This window comes from Carcharodon carcharias, chromosome 21, assembly GCF_017639515.1.
Source record: "Carcharodon carcharias isolate sCarCar2 chromosome 21, sCarCar2.pri, whole genome shotgun sequence".
In the NCBI taxonomy this organism is placed as follows: domain Eukaryota; kingdom Metazoa; phylum Chordata; class Chondrichthyes; order Lamniformes; family Lamnidae; genus Carcharodon; species Carcharodon carcharias.
Window position 1 is genome coordinate 13,488,890 of NC_054487.1, and position 17,863 is coordinate 13,506,752.

Consider the following 17,863-nt stretch of genomic DNA (forward strand, 5'->3'; position numbering starts at 1 on the left):
ACTCCCCATTTTTGAACTATTTGCATTGTCCTCTCCCCAGGCGCCAATCGACAAGGTTAGAAAATGCCTGTAGGCTCCTCTGAGAAATCTGTGCTCCTACAACTCTGGGCTCTTGCGCACATCCTTCACTTGACGACGTGTGGCCATGCTTTCAGCCATCTCGGCTTTGAGGTTTAAAAGAACCTCCTTAAATCCCTCTGCCCCTCTCTCCTCCTTGAAGACTCTAACTCTAAAAACCTAACTCTTTGACCAAGTTTTTGGTCACTTGTCCTCATGTCACTTTTGTCTCTTATTGTTTGATTACGTGCCTTTGTGGTACTTTGGGATGACTTATTACCTTAAAAGACACTATGTAAATGCAAGTTGTTGTTGATATCACTAAATGACCTTGGAGATGTACAGGGTGGATTCATTGTTCAGCCACTCCCTCCCCTCTTGCGTCACTTGCCAGATAAAGGAAAATTTAGGAAATTGCTGTCCAGAGTAGTGATGCAGAAGGAGAAAAGAAAATGGAAAAAGGAGAAGTGGGAGGTGGCTTATGAAATCAGGTGCAAATTTCAAATGAAAACAAAAGGTGGTGGTGAGTTCATCGTGAGCCTAAGTCACCATCCTTTACAGAGACAGTGTTGCTAGGACATGGAATATCTTCCAACAAGAGGCATCTTTTAAAGGGAAACTGGATAAGAAATTTCTGCTAAGGTGGGTACAAAGTTATGGAAAGAATAGACAATGAGATTATTTCTGGATTGCGCCAGCAGAGCACTAGCAGTGACATTATGGACTTAATGCTCTCTTTCTATGGTTTATATTTTGTTTCCAACTAGTTAACTGAAATGAAGCTTGTACTCTTCCGCTTCCTTTCTCTCATTCCTCACTTCTTTATTCTCATTCTCTCTGTCTCACAGTTCCACTTTCAGTACCCATTTTCCCCCTCATTATCCCATTCCCCATTTTCTCCATCTCACACTTTGGCCGGGGGTTTCTCATAGAATTCCAGGTCCTGACCCCGCCCCATCAGCCATATGTTCCCTAATGCGATCTCAGTGGAAGCGGCCAACCAAAAGGTTACATTTGTATTCACCATCCATTTAGGGACAGTTGATGAGGCGGGTGGCTGGCAGCCTTCACTGTGGCTGCCGTGGGAGTGCAACTACAATAACTGCGGTGCAAGAGGGAGCACTGCTACCAGAGGGAAGTGACGAAGATGGGGACACAATGATTCTCTTAAGCCCAAGCATGCTCAGTGGCAGCAAACTGCATGAAAGTATGCTGCAAAGGCAGGCCATGCCTACACTTGAAAGTGGGCTTCCCCTTCGCCTGGGATAATTCACAGATCTCCTGTAAAGTACAAATGTTGTGTCCTCCTGCTGTGTACTTGCCTCCTTTGAGCTGGTGAATCTCACACACTATGGAGGTCCTGGTGGATTTCAGGAAAATTGGAATATTGTGGGAAGATCCAGTTTAATCACCCACTCAACTGCCTTCATTGGCTGCTGGATGGATTGCTGTCAGTATGATGGGGACGAATGTGTTAATGTCATGTCAGTTACATTGTTACGATTAAGAGAAACAGGTGATGGGTATTAATTGTCTTTGAGTATGTATAAATAAGGGATTGCTGGGACAATGGGTTGTGTGGGGATTGCCTGGGACAATGGGTTGTGCGGGAGGGGAGCTGTGAGACTGAACAAGCCAATAAACTCTCTCAATAAAGAAAAGCTCTGTGCTTTGGTTTCGGCTTCACCAACCAGCTTGGATCCTAATAACAGCGTGCATGTCTCAATACATTATTTGTGACTTTCAGGACCACGTACCCCCCTCCCCCCACCAGCTCCAAACTTGGCTCCAAGGGCTGGGAAAATTCTGACCATTCCGTGCCCATTTCATCTTCTTTATTCCTCACTCACTTACAATCTCTCAGTCTTATTTACTTTTTATTCTCCACCTTGTTCTTCCGTTTCTCTCATTTATTCCCCTTTTTTCCATGCAGCCTTTTTCCCTCTCAGAGGCCCACACTCATAAAGGTTTGTGCATGGGCCAATTGCAGTGCCATAGCTCCTTTGTCTGTCTCTATACTGACTGAGTAGAAGCTAAATCAGGGCCACAAGGCCCTGTCACTGTATACAGGAGATGACGGTGTGTACCTCTTGTGTGCTGTTAGGCCTGTATCCAAGGGTGGGGAGACACAGTCAAATGACAGAAAGTCAGAGTGTATTCCTCGGGTTATTGGCAGCCCCTTCTCCCCGTAAACACTGAAAAGAATGCAAAAGACTTTAAAGTAACGTATTCTAATGTCTAAGATATTTCCTTCCTTCATTTTAAAAAACGTTTTGTTGCTCGAAACAACACTTTCTCCTCCAGTATCTCATGGAAGTAGCTGTTCTCCTGGTCTGGGCAGCTTGGCCATGAAGGCATCACCACCACTCATAGCCCTGCCCATCCTTAATGCCCACAGGTCTGGCTGGATAACAGTTATGAACTGGAGCTTTGGCTTGTTATTATTATCTACAGCACAGCAGGACCTTGTGGTGTCCCTTGCTCAGGTATACACTGCCTGATCCAGCACAGTTACTGAGAGAGCCGAATGATTGGTAACGTGTCCCCCACCATGGGAGAATGGGACAGCCCTATTGACCAGCAGCCCAACCACCCCACTCCCTCCACCACTGAGGCATCGTGACTGTAGCACGTACTAACTATAGGATTCACTTGCAGCAACTTGCCAAGGCTTCTGTGGCAGCACCTGTCCTGATAACCCAAAGCAAGTTCTGGAATCAGATATGGGCCAGGCTCAATGGGTGACACTCATCTCCGTGGCAGCCCTTAAAAAACAAATAGGATTGCGGAATTCAGGCAGGGGGTGCACAGTTGAAATTCCCTGTCCCTACACGAATCCGCAGTAAGAAAGCAACTCAAACAAGGCAGTGGGTATGTCTGCAGAAGAAATGGCAGTTTCGTACTGTTATCCAGGGCGTGTCTGATGTGGCTTGATACTGGGCTGTAGTTGTCAGGTCTCATTCCTGATGCGTAGTAATCATGCAACGGCTACAGTACAGACGGAGGCCATTGGGCCTTCTCTGTCTGTGCTGGTTGCCTACAAGAGCAACTCACTTAGTCCCACTCCCCCGCCTTTTCCTTGTAGCCCCACGTAAGGCCAATTACAGCAACAAAAAAATAATTGGCCCTTCCCATGCAATCTGCTTATTAACAACACTCGAGAGCAGGCACCTGTGGTATTCTGGAATGCTCCAGGATCTGAAAGTATTGTCCTCATTAGAACATTGGTCCTGGGGCTGCAGAAAGAACAAAGTGCTTTTGGCTTTCTCATTTTGCGGTCTTTCTCCCATTGCTGCAAGTATATTCTTCCTGTAATTGTCATTTTTAAAATGTGTATCGTACCCCATCCAATTATTCTTCATTATTCCAGTCCTGTTTCAGGTTAAAATTAAAAACAGCAATGAAAACTGTGAATCAGAAATCATTTAGAATACAAATAAGAATAATTAAAGCACAGAAGGAGGCCACTCTGTCCATTAAGTCTACGCTGATGTTAGTTCTTCCATTGATTTCAGCACTCTAATCCCAATTTTTTGTCTGCTTCCCATTTCCTTTTATGTTCTTCCTTTTCAAAACACCAGGAACAATCCTTCATTAGTTACCCTATGAAAACCTTTCATAGTTTTGAATACCTCTATTAGATACCCCCTTAACTTTTATCTGTTCCAGTGAAAAATTCCCTGATTATTTTATCCTTGGTGCATAAATATGCACTCTCATTTCTAATAAAATTCTTTTGAACCTCCACCGAACCTGTTTCACGGCTTGAGTAACTTTCCTATAAAGGGTGCCCAGAATTATACACAATCCAACACCAACTGCAAACCTAACCCAAGTCTCATACAAATTCAGTGCTGCACATATAAAATCAGAATCCCATTGGTCTTTCATACCTGTACACACACCACTAGATTTCTCGGTCTGTCCACTCTTGGAATAATCTTATTTCGGTTATGCTTCTCTTTATCGCTCATTTCTTTAACAGTTGCTATGCCATATTTCTTTGCATTGAATTGCATCTGCTACTTAATGACCCACTTGGCAAACCTGACAATGGCCTCCGTCAACCTGCAGATTTTTCATCGCAGCTTGCCCTGGTATTATCAATAAATCTAAATATTATTTATAAGGACATTGGAACAGGAGTAACTCATTCAGTCTACCATTCCACCTGTTCCACCATTTGATGGAATGTATCTTCCATCAAATTTGTATCTTAGTGCCATCTTGGTTCCTTGTCCCTCACCTAGCAAAATCTATCAGTCTCTGCTTTTAATTGTCAATTGGTCTAACCTCAACTACTTTGAGGAAGAGAGTTCCAGATTTCCATTCCCTCTTTGGTGGGAAGGAGTGATTCCCAACAACACCTGTGATTATAACTCCCTTGTGCTTATGAACATTTAGAAAATAAAAAAGCTCCCAGCACAGATTTTCAGGGGCAAAATGGAAATCATTAATCTGAAAAATGCCCTGTTAACTTTGCTTTCTGATTCCTATCCTGGGCTAAATCTCCACTCAAGCAGCTACATTCAGCTTAATGCCATGCATCATAATGTTTATAATAAGTCTATCATGTGGCACTTTATGAAATCCTGCTAAAAGCTTACTGGTTTTCATTTATTTAAGTAAAGCTGCTTTCTCAAAAGAAGTTCCATTAGTCAAATGCATCCCATCCTTTACAAGTCTGTGTTGATTACATAGAATTTAACACAAAGAAACAGGCCATTCAGCCCAACTGGTCTATATTGATATTTTAAGCTCCATATAAGCCTCCTCCTACCCTATTTCATCTCATCCTATCAGCATATTCTTCTGTTCCTTTCTCCCTGATGTATCTATCCAGCTTCCCCTTAAATGTATCCATGTTATTCATCTCAACTACTCCATTTGGTAGCTAGTTCCACATTCTAACCACATTCTGGGTAAGGAGGTCTCTCCTGAATTCCTTATTTGATTTATTAGTGACTGTCTTATATTCCTTTAGTTTTGCACTCCCCCACAAGTGGAAACATCTTCTCTACATCTACCCTATCAAACTCTTATAATTTTGATGATCTCTAGGTCAACCTTAACTTTTCCTTTACTAGAGAAAAGAGTCCCAGCCTGTTAAGTCTTTCCTGATAGGTAAAACCTCTTAGAGCTGGTATCATCCTTGTAAGTTTTGTTCTTCACTTTTCCAGTCTTTATTGTTTATTGATTCCTTCTGATCATCCCAGACTTTCCAAAGTCTATTTTCAACCTAGAAATTTACCCATGAACAATCTAAGTCTAATTGGGCTACAGTTTCCTGCCTTGTTCCTGTGTTTGTAATGTTTAACACCCAGTCTACTGACGCAATTGCCATTACCTTTTTATTTGTTTTTGAAAATCAGTGCATCCGCTACCTCCACCACAAACTAGAAAATATGCCCCTTTGTGTGAAACAGAAGGATCTCTATGTTAGACAGTGCAACGTGTTAGCATGCTGACTTTCTCCTTATAGACCTTGGAAAGATTAACTGACAGGAAATGGATGTGCTGTAGGAAGACCACTTCTAAATTCTGTACCCAATATTCTGATCAGTGACCCACGATTGCTCTGTGCCAAGAACGTTAGTTTGTATCCCTGGGTGCCGAGGTGACTGCATCCACCTTATTCCTCGCTACTTACCTTTTCCTCCTGTAGCAGCATATAAAGAGGAGGCCAAGAAATAGGAGACAGGAGAAAATCGATGATAGGACCGTGATGACAATCATTCCTGCTGAGCGTTGCCAATCCTCCTCCAGGAGTTGGTACGGGATAACTGGTGTGAGACAGAATGTGACAGTCAGATTGAAGAGACAGAACAGAGCACTGCACTGCAAATAAAAAAGAGCAGTTCCGAAGAAGAGATATATTGGACTCAAAACGTTAACCTTGTTTCTCTCCCCACTGCCGCTGCCAGACCTGCTGAGTTTTTCCAACACTTTCTGTTTTTATTAAAACGCAATTACACTTGAACTGTCAATGTATTTGCACTGCCATGGTCATTTAGGGGAACCTGATCTTACCTCCAGGCAGCCTGTTTCCCAGCAGCTATTTAATTCATCTGCCCATGGCTGCCACCACAATGGAACCCAAGATCCACGTGCCACACATTTTTCAGGTGAGAATTTGGTGTGAGGATGGGGAAAGGGGCTGGGAGTCTCAGCGATGAAACTAAGATATCCCCTCCTATTAGGAAAGGAATGATAAAATTGATACACCAAGCTATATTTGTTCATACAATGTCCTGGAGAATAGATATTGTGCTACTATTTGATTCATCTCAAACTTAAATAAAATGGATACTTAATTAATGAACATTATTAATTCAGGATATGGTTACCTTGTAAAACAATTTTTTATTACAAATTTGGATTTGCTCTTTTCCCATTCCCAATTTTGTTAACCCTTCCATTACCTCATCTCTCCTGAAGGGTGTGAGGCATGCTGAGACTGGGTTCCATGGATGTTAACAGCTCTCTGGTACCTGAGTCAGGTGGTCACTCTTAAGCGGTGATTGTTGATGGTGTAGGAAGATCTATTCTGCTGAAGGAGGCAGCAAAGCAGAGACAAAACATATATACCCAGACAGGGTTAACTGGATGGGGATTAGATCTACCATGATGACAGTGTATAAGTCGACATTTGAAGCCTTGAAAAGTCCCACCAAAAAGCAGGGGTTGACTTATACTCCAAGTATCAAAGTGATTTGTGGGTGGTTGCCATTTTAAAATGTCATTGGGATCCAATGCAAAAAGTCGCATCTTAAACTCCAATGCACCTTCGCAACACAGCTCATCGCTTGCTGATCCCTTGCGCCCAGCTATAAGGTACTGGTAAGTAAATAATTTATTTGTGGGATGAAAAATTGAGACTGCCTACTAATGTGAATACAGTATGTCATGGTTGAAAAGGGCGTTTGACCTAGATGCCGAGTACATGATTTTTGAGGCCAGGAAAATTCTTGTCAAATGTTTTGTGAACACATCAAGTTTCCTCATGAATACCTTGATGGTCTACTCTAATCCCTGTCCCTTGTCTCTTCTGCTAACATCCTATAATTTCCAAGAAACCAATAAGGGAAAGCAAGAAGGTTCCTCTGATTGGTATTATGGCAATCATCTCAATCAGCATGGATCTGTGCTGACTTTTGTAAACATTATCAGTTGATTGATTGCACAGCAGAATCAACATGGTGTGTCCCTCTTTCAAAACTGTCAGATGAAACTACTGATGACCTAGTAATGGAGGAAGGGGGAAACTGAACTCTTTATGGCATATATACACACTGTTATGCATTCACATTCACCAGGAAGCAGCTACCCCGCCAATGAAATAAGCAATGTATTTAATTTGGACATTTTTTAAATGGCAGAGCATGTGAAGGTGATAGTGCAGGCTTTTTCCTGGTACTAGAAGTTTAGGAGTCAAGCTTAGATTTTCATTTTCATCTGGTTGCTAATCTAACCCACCTCTTTTGGTCCGGAATTTATCTGACCAATTGCTGCTCATGATCTCCCCTCTATGTTGATCAACCAGAAGGTACTTGATTCTGTAGATGACAAAAATCCAAGTCAGTACAATTGCTCACTATCCCAGCCAAAACGGAAGTAAGGTAGAGCTTTCACCAAGTGTTTTTTGTTAATCAGATTTTTTTTCCGCCTTCCCCAAATCCCTCCCTTTTTCTCCTTAAGGTGTTGACCTTTTATGGGATGCAGTCCCCTGATGGCTCCAGTAGCTCACACCCAGACTCCTTTCCACAAATCTGAATCTCAACATTCAGTGATGGAGGATTTATGATTCCCTTCTCATCTAAAACCTACAAACACACACTGGCCATTGGCTAGGGAACGGGAATACATACCCTGGCCGACTTTAACCTCTTTGAACCTTGGGTCAGCCCCAGCTGAGATCAGCTAACCCAGCAAAGAACAGGAATCAAACTAAGGTTCTTTCAGCCTATCTGGCTCTATAACAAACACTGCCTTGTGCACATTGTTCAACTGGATTGAAAAGGAAGGATTGAGTTTAATCATGAATTAATCGTAGGTGGCCTCTATGGCAGTTAATCTGTTAGCCAATATCTGGGCGGTGACAAATATGTATGACTGACTGCTCCCAACTAATCCACGGGAGAGAAATGATTGCATTCTGTAATTCACCTTTTCCCCCCAACTGTCTTCCCTGAATGTCGGGCCTTTTCTGTTTATGAAAGTTTGCGTTACCAGGAATTATATTGTCAGCTTAGTTCAGTGTTAGCACTCTCACGTCTATGCTAAAAGTTATGAGTTCCACCCATGCCTGCAGAAACATAGTTTAGGATGACACTTCAGTGCAGTAATGAATGCTGTGCTGTTGGAAGTGCCAGCTTTTGAATGAGGCATGAAACAAAAGTCCTGTGCACCCTCTCAAATGGATGTAAAAGATCCCAAAGTACTAGTGGGAAAAAAGCATGGAGTTCTAGTGTCCTGTCTAATATTCATCTCTTAATCAATATTAAAAGAGATTAAATGATTATTTATCTCAATATTGTTTGTGCAGGCTTGCTGTGTTCAACATTATAACATTAATGACACTTCTAAAAGTGCTTAACTAGCTGTAAAATACTTTGGGATGTCCTGAAGTTGTGCAAGTTCTTTATTTCCTGAACCGATACATAACAAAATGTGTAAAGTTCGATCCCTAATCTATGCTGAGTCAGCTGATCTGTACCGATATTGAGGATATTCTAATTAACTTTAGGGATTCTAGAGAGACCCAGCCAGGGCCCTGATTACTATTGAATAACTCCAGCCTTTCAAAGTCCATAACCTAAAAGGGACCCAGCCAGTATCTAAAAGAAGCACTGGGCAGACTTATATAGTTCTTGAAATTCTTCCCTGAAACAACTCAACCCTGCTCCACTGAAAATACTAACGTAACAGTCAGGGTGAAGCTCACCTGTAGGTTGTGTTAGAGAGCAGTTGCTTGTTACATGTACCCTTCACTGAATGGCATGTGCTATTGGAGCCCACCACGTAGTACAGCATATTCTTTGAAGGTTCCAGACGCTTTCCATTGTCACAATCATACACAGAGAAGTGTTGCTGTGCAACATACGGACTTTGCCGTTCTGAGTCAGTTTGATTGTAGTCCCCGTTGACTGCACTCAAGGACAGGAGGGTAAAATTTCTGTAGGCAACTGGAAATAGAAATAAGCAATTTGCCAACACGCGGGATATTGAGAGCAAGTCACCAAGGTCATCTAGTACTAAATAATTCTTAGAACTCCACAAATTAAAATTAAAAAACAAATAATCCAAGTTAAGCAAGAAAAGCAAAACAATAGGGAGCAAGAAAAGAATGTGGCAAAAATGGCGTGAGAGGATTAGGTTAATAATCTAGAGTTGATGACTGGTGTTCTCATGTTCCAGCAGATTGATGGACCAGTGTGTTAGGATCAGGGCTTGCAGTTCCCATACTTTACACAAAGAGTTCCTAATCTCAGCCTCGTTGTCAAGGAAATCTATCAATTTGTGCTTAAAAGAATTGCCCAGAAGGTAAATCAGCTGAGCTGCTGAACTTGAATGGGCTCGATGAGTGATTGGAATATGTGAACCTTGAAGGCATATTGTTCGTCTGCTTGCTTGGTTGGGGGGGTGCTGGATAGCATTGGGAGGGTGTTGTGGAGGGATGGGGTGGTTGGTGACCAATTGTTATTCATGGTGGAAGACATTATTCAAGAAAATGGAACCTGACCACATTAGAGACCAAAGAAACCTTTAAAATGGAGTCTAGTTTAATTGTTCCACAACACACTGCCTCCAAAAGACTGATAAAAACAAAAAACTGCGGATGCTGGAAATCCAAAACAAAAGCAGAAATACCTGGAAAAACTCAGCAGGTCTGGCAGCATCGGCGGAGAAGAAAAGAGTTGACGTTTCGAGTCCTCATGACCCTTCAACAGAACTAAGTAAAAATAGGAGAGGGGTGAAATATAAGCTGGTTTAGGTGAGGGGGAGGGGGAGGGGGGTGGGGGGAGAGAAGTGGGGGGGGCGGTGTGGTTGTAGGGACAAGCAAGCAGTGATAGGAGCAGATAATCAAAAGATGTCACAGACAAAAGACAAACACCAGGAGAGAAATGGAAAGCAATGAAGGTGAACAAGGCAAAAGAGAGATACAGAAATCCTGTCGGACAGAATAGCAATACTTCTTCAAGGTAGGCATTTCTTGAAGAGAAGTGGCAGTCAATTAAACACAGAGATAAAAACAAAGAACTGTGGATGTTGGAAATCCAAAACAAAAACAGAAATACCTGGAAAAACTCAGCAGGTCTGGCAGCATCGGTGGAGAAGAACAAAGTTGACGTGTCGACCAAAGACTGAGGCTGACCTTCTCATAAGCTGACAGATCGACCTTTGTTTAACTAGACATCAGTTTTTGAATGGTCTGGTTGGGAATGCGCAGGATGAAAACCAGGCACCAAAGTCTCTTTAAAAGGGAAACCACTTATTTTTTACAGTTTTGATGAAGCAGGACCCTTAATCAGAAATGTCTCAGAGAATTTACATAACATGTCAGATTGGGAGAGTAGAGATAGAGAGCCCACAAAGTAGCAATGTAACCTCAGATATTACAATAAGTATTGACTCCTCTGAGATCTGGTATGAAGGTGGCAATATGGAGAGCATCTTAATGGCACATTTTATTGAATTTGAGCTCATTCCAGTTTAAATCAATCAAATCCCTCAAGCCACCTTTCCTGCTGCCAGCTTGAAAGTTTGGGAGGCCTCTTCAAGCCTTAGCACAGAATCCTTGCTTGAGTCCAAAGTAGTTTTGCCTTTAGTGCAATTCCTGTGGTGTGGATGTCAAGATAAGGAGCAGGCGCTTAAGACTTGTGGGATATGGGGCAGGCATGCAGTTCAACAGTGATTGGTAAAGCAAGCAAGAGGTTGAGGTATAAAAAAAAAGACTGAAAATACTCAACAGGTCAGGCAGCATCTGTGGGGAGAGATAAACAAGGTTTAGTGGCAGGGGAAGGGTGCAAAGAACAAAAAGGAATGCCTGTGATCAGCTGGAGTAATTAAATACAATATTAGTACAAGGCAAAAAGGGGTGGCATTATTGGGACAAGCAAAGAAACAAAGGATGGGTCTAAAGGGGGTGTAAATGGCAACAGCAGAATCATTACCAGCACCCCTGTTCAAAATCAGTTCATAATATCAAAGCAAAGCAGTGGGAGGCATTCAAGGATGAACTAAAGAGGATTCAGAACAAATATGTTCCCACAAAGAGGTGAGCCTTTCAAATCTAGTCACCCCTGGATATCAAAGAGCAAACAGAGTAGGATAAGGCAAAAAAGAAAGCTTATGTCCGACGCCCAGAGCTCAATATTGCAGATAGTCAAGAGGAGTATGTAAACAAAGTGCAATGGTGAAATTAGAGAGGGAATTAGGAAAACAGAGAGGTCATGAAGAAAATACTGGTGAGTTAAAAATCACAAGAAACAGAAAAGATGCTTTATAAATAAAGAGTAAGAAGATAAGGAAACTAGAAACCATATAGGTAACTTATATGGAGGTGTAAGGTGAGGGCATGGCTCTTAATGAATACTCTGTATCTTTTCAATAAAGAAATGGACAAAGCAGATGTTATAGTTAAGGAGGACTATGAAACATTGGATGGGATAAACATAGTGAAATATGAAATATTAAGATGTTTAATGGATGAATCACCAGCCCCAGATGAAATGAACCCCAGGCTGCTAAGACATCAAAGGAAGAAAGAACAGAGCCTCTGATTATCATTTTCCAGCCCTCTCTGGCTACAGGCAGAGAACTGAAGGATTGTTATTGTCTTAGTTGTTATTGTTGTTTAAAAAGGGAGGAAGGGTGAGACCGAATAGTTACAGGACAATCAACCTGACCTCAGTGAATAAATTATTGGAAAAAATTCTCTGAGAGGGTATAAGTCATCATTTAGAAAGATGGATTAATTGAGGACAGTCAACATGGATTTGTTAAGGGAATTTTTTGAGGAAGTAACAAGGAGGGTTGATGAGGGCAATGTTATTGATGTAGTCTGCATGGAATTTAGCAAGACTTTTGTCAAGATCCTACAAGACAAGCTGAAGGCTCATGGGACGCAAGTGAAAGGAGCAAGTAGATCTAAAACTGTCTTGGTGGCAGGAAGCAAAAAATAATGGTCGATGGGTGTTTTTGTCACTGGAAGGCTGTTTCCAATGGGGTTCTTCAGGGTTCGGCATTGGGTCCTCTGCTGCTCAAGGTATATATTAATGCTTTACAGCTAAATCGAGGGGCATGATCAAGAAGTTTGCAGATGACATGAAAATTGGTCGTGTGAGGTAGAAAGCTGTAGACTGCAGGTAGACATCAATAGACTGGTTAGGTGGACAGGAATGTGGCAAATGGAATACCATACAGAGAAGTGTGAGGTAATAAGTTTGAGGAGCACAAACAAGGCAAGCGAATACACCACTATCCCATTTAGCACCATGCTATGTGGCACTACCACCATACTAAATGGGATAGATTTCGAATGGATCTAGCAACTCAAGACTGGGCATGCATGAGGTGCTGTGGGCCATCAGCAGCGGAACTGTACTCAAACACAATTTGTAACCTCATGGCCTGGCATATCCCCCACTCTACCATTACCATCAAACCAGGGGGTCAACCCTGGTTCAATGAAGAGTGCAGGAGGGCATGCCAGGAGCAGCACCAGGCACACCTAAAAATGAGGTGTCAGCCTGGTGAAGCTTTAACACAGGACTACTTGCATGCCAAACAGCATACGCAGAAAGGCAGAGCTAAGCGATCCCACAACTAATGGTTCATATCTAAGCTCTGCAATCCTGCCACATCCAATGGTGAATGGTGGTGGACAATTAAACAACTCACTGGAGGAGGAGGTTCCACAAATATCCCCATCCTCAATGATGGAGGAGCCCAGCACAGCAGTGCAAAAGATAAGGTTGAAGCACTTGCTCCAATCTTCAGCCAGAAGTGCCGAGTGGATGATCTATCTTGGCCTCCTCCGGAGGTCCCCAGCATCACAGATGCCAGTCTTCAGCCAATTCGATTCACTCCACATGATATCAAGAAACAGCTGAAGGCACTGATTACTGCAAAGGCTATGGGCCCTGACAATATTCTGCCAAGAGTACTGAAGACTTGTGCTCCAGAACTTGCCACGCTCCTAGCCAAGCTGTTCCAGTACAGCTACAACACTGGCATCTACCCGGCTTTTTGGAAAATTGCCCAGGTATGTCCTGTACACAAAAAGGTCAAATCCAACCCGGCCGATTACCCCCCATCAGGCTACTCTCCATCATCAGTAAATTAATGGAAGGGGTCATCAACAGTGCTATCAAATGGCACTCGCTTAGCAATAACCTGCTCACTGACACCCAGTTTGGGTTTCTGCAGGGCTGCTCAGCTCCTGACCTCATTACAGCCTTGGTTCAAACATAACAAAAGAGCTGAACTCCAGAGGTGAGGTGAGAGTGACTGCCTTTGACTTCAAGATAGCATTTGACTGAGTGTGGCATCAAGGAGCCCTAGCAAAACTAGAGTTAATGGAAATCAGGGGGAAAACTCTCCACTGGTTGGAGTTATACCTAGCACAAAGGAAGATAGTTATGGTTGTTGAAGGTCAGTCATCTCAGCTCCAGGACATCACTGCAGGAGTTCCTCAGGGTAGTGTCCTCGGCCCAACCACCTTCAGCTGCTACATCAATGGCCTTCCTTCCAACATAAGGTCAGAAGTAGGGATGTTCGCTGCTGATTGCACAATGTTCAGCACCATTCGCGGCTCCTCAGGTACTAAAGCAGCCCATGTCCAAATGCAGCAAGACCTGGACAATATCCAGGCTTGGACTGAGAAGTGGCAAGTAACATTCACGCCACACAAGTATCAGGCAATTACCATCTCCAACAAGAGAGAATTTAACCATCGCCCCTTGATGTTCCATGGCATTACCATCAATGAATCCCCCACTATCAACATCCCAGGGATTACCATTAACCGGAAGCTGAACTGGACTAGCCATATACACACAATGGCTACAAGAGCAGGTCAGAGGCTAGGAATCGTGCAACGAGTAACTCACCTCCTGACTCTCCAAAGCACGTCCACCATCTACAAGGCACAAGTAAGGAGTGTGATGGAATACTCTCCACTTGGCTGGATGAGGGCAGCTCCCACAACACTTAAGAAGCTGGACACCATCCAGGACAAAGCAGCCCGCTTGATTGGCACCACATCCAGGAATGTTCACTCCCTCCACCACTTACGTACATTAGCAGCAGTGTGTACCATCTACAAGATGCACTGCAGGAATTCACCAAAGCTCCTTAGACAGCACCTTCCAAACCCACAACCACTAACGTCTAGAAAGACAAGGGCAGCAGGTAGATGGAAACACCACCATCTGGAAGTTCCCCTCCAAGTCAGTCAACATCCTGACTTGGAAATATTTTGCTGTTCCTTCACTGTCGCTGGGTCAAAATCCTGGAACTCCCTTCCTAACAGCACTGTGGGTGTACCTACGCCACATGAATTGCAGCGGTTCAAGAAGGCAGCTCACCACCACCTTCTCAAGGGCAACTAGGGATGAGCAATAAATGCTGGCCCAGCCAGCGAAGCCCACATCCCGTGAATGAATAATAAAAAAAAATCAATGATTGGATCCTGAGAAGAGGAACAGAGTGACGTTGGAGTGCATTGCCATAGATCCCTGAAGGTAGCAAGACAGGTAGATAAGGTGGTCAAGAAGGCATATGGAATGCTTTCCTTTATTGCCGAGGCATAGAGTATAAGAGCAGGGAGGCTTTGCCAGAACTGTATAGAATGCTAGTTAGGCTGAAGCTAGGGTAATGTCTTCAGCTCTGCTCACCGTTATAGGGAGGTTTGATCACACTAGAGAGGGTAGAGATTTAGAAGAGATTTTCCGAGGAGGTTGCCAGGAATGGAGAATTTTAGCTATGAGGAAAGATTTGGATAGGTTTGGTTCGTTTTCTTTGGAACAGAGTGTGCTGAAGGAAGATTTGATTGTGATGTATAAAATTAAGAGGAGCCGAGATAGAACGGATAGGGATGAACAATTTCTGTTAGCAGAGATGTCAATAACCAGGGTGGGCGAAGTTAAAAACTACTTTGATATGCTCTTGAGGTGTCATAACTACAGGGTATAGACCAAGACTGGAAGGGAGGATTAGACAGGATAGCACTTTCTTGGGTGTCATGGAAACAATGGGCCGAATGGCTTCCTTTTATGCCATAAATCTATGATAATATAACCACTGGACTTTTGTTTTTGCAGCCAGCAGGTGTTATAAAGGTTCCACTGTTGCTATTTATAATTTCCTTTAGATGCATCTTTAGTTTTTATACATATCCCACTACCATCCTCCTCTACCTTGCACCACCATCCTTTTTATCATTTCAATCACTTCTGCCTTCCACCCTATTTGTTCTCTTCATTCCTTTCCGTACCTCTGTACTTGCTTAAAAGTTCCTATTCCGATGGAAGGTCATTGACCTGAAACGTTAACTCTGTTTCTCTCTCCACACACAGATGCTGCCAGACCTGCTGAGCATTTCCAACATTTTCTATTCATATTTCAGATTTCAGCAGTGTTTTTCTCTTGTAAGAGATTGAGCTAATGCTGATGTTAACCATGTGAGGAAGCCAGGGGGCCATGAGAGACAGTGATTCATCTGTGGAGGTATGGGAGGAATTAGATCTTAGTTTTTTTCCTGCGGAAAGCGTGGAAGATTAACTTGGAAACCTATTCAAGGCACAATTGTGGAAAACTGAAACACGAGGAAATAGCCTGTTAAATGGAAGAATTCAAAACGTACCTTCATTCTGTGCAACAACAACATAGATCGAGAGGCGACCGTATGATGTATCCAGCTGTTTTGCAGCTGCATCAAATACCCCGCAGTCTGGTAGTTTCAAAATGATGCTTGATGCCCTTATAGAGACATCCTCATTGATCAGTAACCTTGGTTTTAGCTTTTGCACTAAAAAGTGAAAAATGGCATTTATTTAGCACTTTTCATAACTTCAGGATATCTGAAAGATCTTTCCAGTTGATGAAGTACTTCTGGAAATGCAGTCGCTTTTCTAATGTGGTAACCACAACAGCCAATTTGTGCACAGCAAGATCCCACAATGTGATAAGTGATTAGAGCATCTGTTTTGGTTGAGTGATAAATGTTGGCGGGATGCTAGAGAGTTCCTCTTCTTCAAGCAGAGGCATGGGTTCCTTTCCCTGAGGTGGCAGATGCAGCCTCAGTTTCACACTTAATCCAAAAGACAGTACCTCTGACAGTGCAACAAACCTTCCGCACTGCAATGGAGTGTCAGCCTAGATTTTTGTGCTGCAGTGCTTAAAGTGGGACTTGAACTCATGACTCCGTGGTGGGAGTATTACCAATTGAGCCATGGCTGTCACTTATAAACATGGATTCTGATTGGTACAGGCGTTGCCATGGAGGAAGCACCATGATCGTGACTGACAGTTAACAGCCAAGCATTGTTTGAAATTTAAACCAGGCAATAAATGACAAGTAACATAAGTGCCAAGCGATCATAGAGTCATAGAGGTGTACAACACAGAAAAAGGCCCTTAAGCCCATTTAGTCTGCGCTGGTCAATCAAGTATCTAACTATTCTAATCCCATTTTCCAGCACTAGGCCCATAGCCTTGTATGCCATGGCATCGCAAGTGCACATCCAAAAACTTCTCAAACGTTATGAGAGTTTCTGCCTCTACCACCCTTTCAGGCAGTGAGTTCCAGATTCCCACCACCCTCTGGGTGAAAAAATTCTTCCTCACATCCCCTCTAAACCTCCTGCCCGTTACCTTAAATCTATGCCCCCTGGTTATTGATCCCTCCACCAAGGGGAAAAGTTCCTTCCTGTCTATCCTATCTATGCCCCTCATAATTTTTTATACCTCAATCATGTCCCCTCTCAATCTCCTCTTCTCCAGGGAAAATAACCCTAGTCTATCCAATCTCTCCTCATAACTAAAACTCTCCAGCCCAGGCAACATCCTGGTAAATCTTCTCTGCACTCTCTAATGCAATCACATCCCTTCTATAATGCGGATTCCAGAACTGCACGCAATACTCTAGCTGCAGCCTAACCAGCGTTTTATACCGTTCCAGCATAACCTCCCTGCTCTTATATTCTATGCCTCGGCTAAGAAAGGCAAGTATCCCATATGCCTTCTTAACCACCTTATCTACCTGTCCTGCTACCTTGAGGGACCGGTGGACATGTAAACCAAGATCCCTCTGATCCTTGGTACTTCCCAGAGTCCTACCATTCATCGTGTATTCCTGTGCCTTGTTTGTCCTGCCCAAGTACATCACCTCACACTTATCTGAATTAAATTCCATTTGCCAATGATCAGCCCATTTGACCAGCCTGTCTATAACCTCATGTAATCTAAGGCCATCCTCCTCACTATTTACCACCCCACCAATTTTAGTGTCATCCGTGAACTTACTGATCAACCCTCCTACATTTAAGTCTAAATTGTTTATATATACCACAAACAACAAGGGACCGATCCCTGTGGAACCCCACTGGACACAGGCATCCAGTCACAAAAACACCCCTCGACCATCACCCTCTGCTTCCTGCCACTCAGCCAATTCTGGATCCAATTTGTCAAATTGCTTTGGATCCCATGGGCTCTTACCTTCAATATTAGTCTCCCATGTGGGACCTTATCAGAAGCTTTGCTGAAGTCCAAGTAGACTATGTCAAATGCATTGCCCCCA

The 17,863-nt window shown here is 43.1% G+C and overlaps 1 protein-coding gene across 12 annotated transcripts in view; it reads right to left on the bottom strand.

Moving 5' to 3' along the window:
- LOC121293089 overlaps nucleotides 1-17,863 on the bottom strand; it is a 219,927-nt gene that overhangs the window by 50,729 nt on the left and 151,335 nt on the right. For 10 of the 12 annotated variants that reach the window (XM_041215688.1, XM_041215699.1, XM_041215693.1 and 7 more), the window contains 6 exons: nucleotides 15,926-16,090; nucleotides 9,002-9,242; nucleotides 7,534-7,613; nucleotides 5,708-5,840; nucleotides 3,229-3,429; nucleotides 2,145-2,252 (listed from right to left, as the gene is read on the bottom strand). In XM_041215688.1, the coding sequence (XP_041071622.1) occupies nucleotides 2,145-2,252; nucleotides 3,229-3,429; nucleotides 5,708-5,840; nucleotides 7,534-7,613; nucleotides 9,002-9,242; nucleotides 15,926-16,090 (928 nt within the window). The remainder of the gene's footprint in view (nucleotides 1-2,144; nucleotides 2,253-3,228; nucleotides 3,430-5,707; nucleotides 5,841-7,533; nucleotides 7,614-9,001; nucleotides 9,243-15,925; nucleotides 16,091-17,863) is intronic. The other 2 variants (XM_041215696.1, XM_041215692.1) reach the window with 2 other exon arrangements.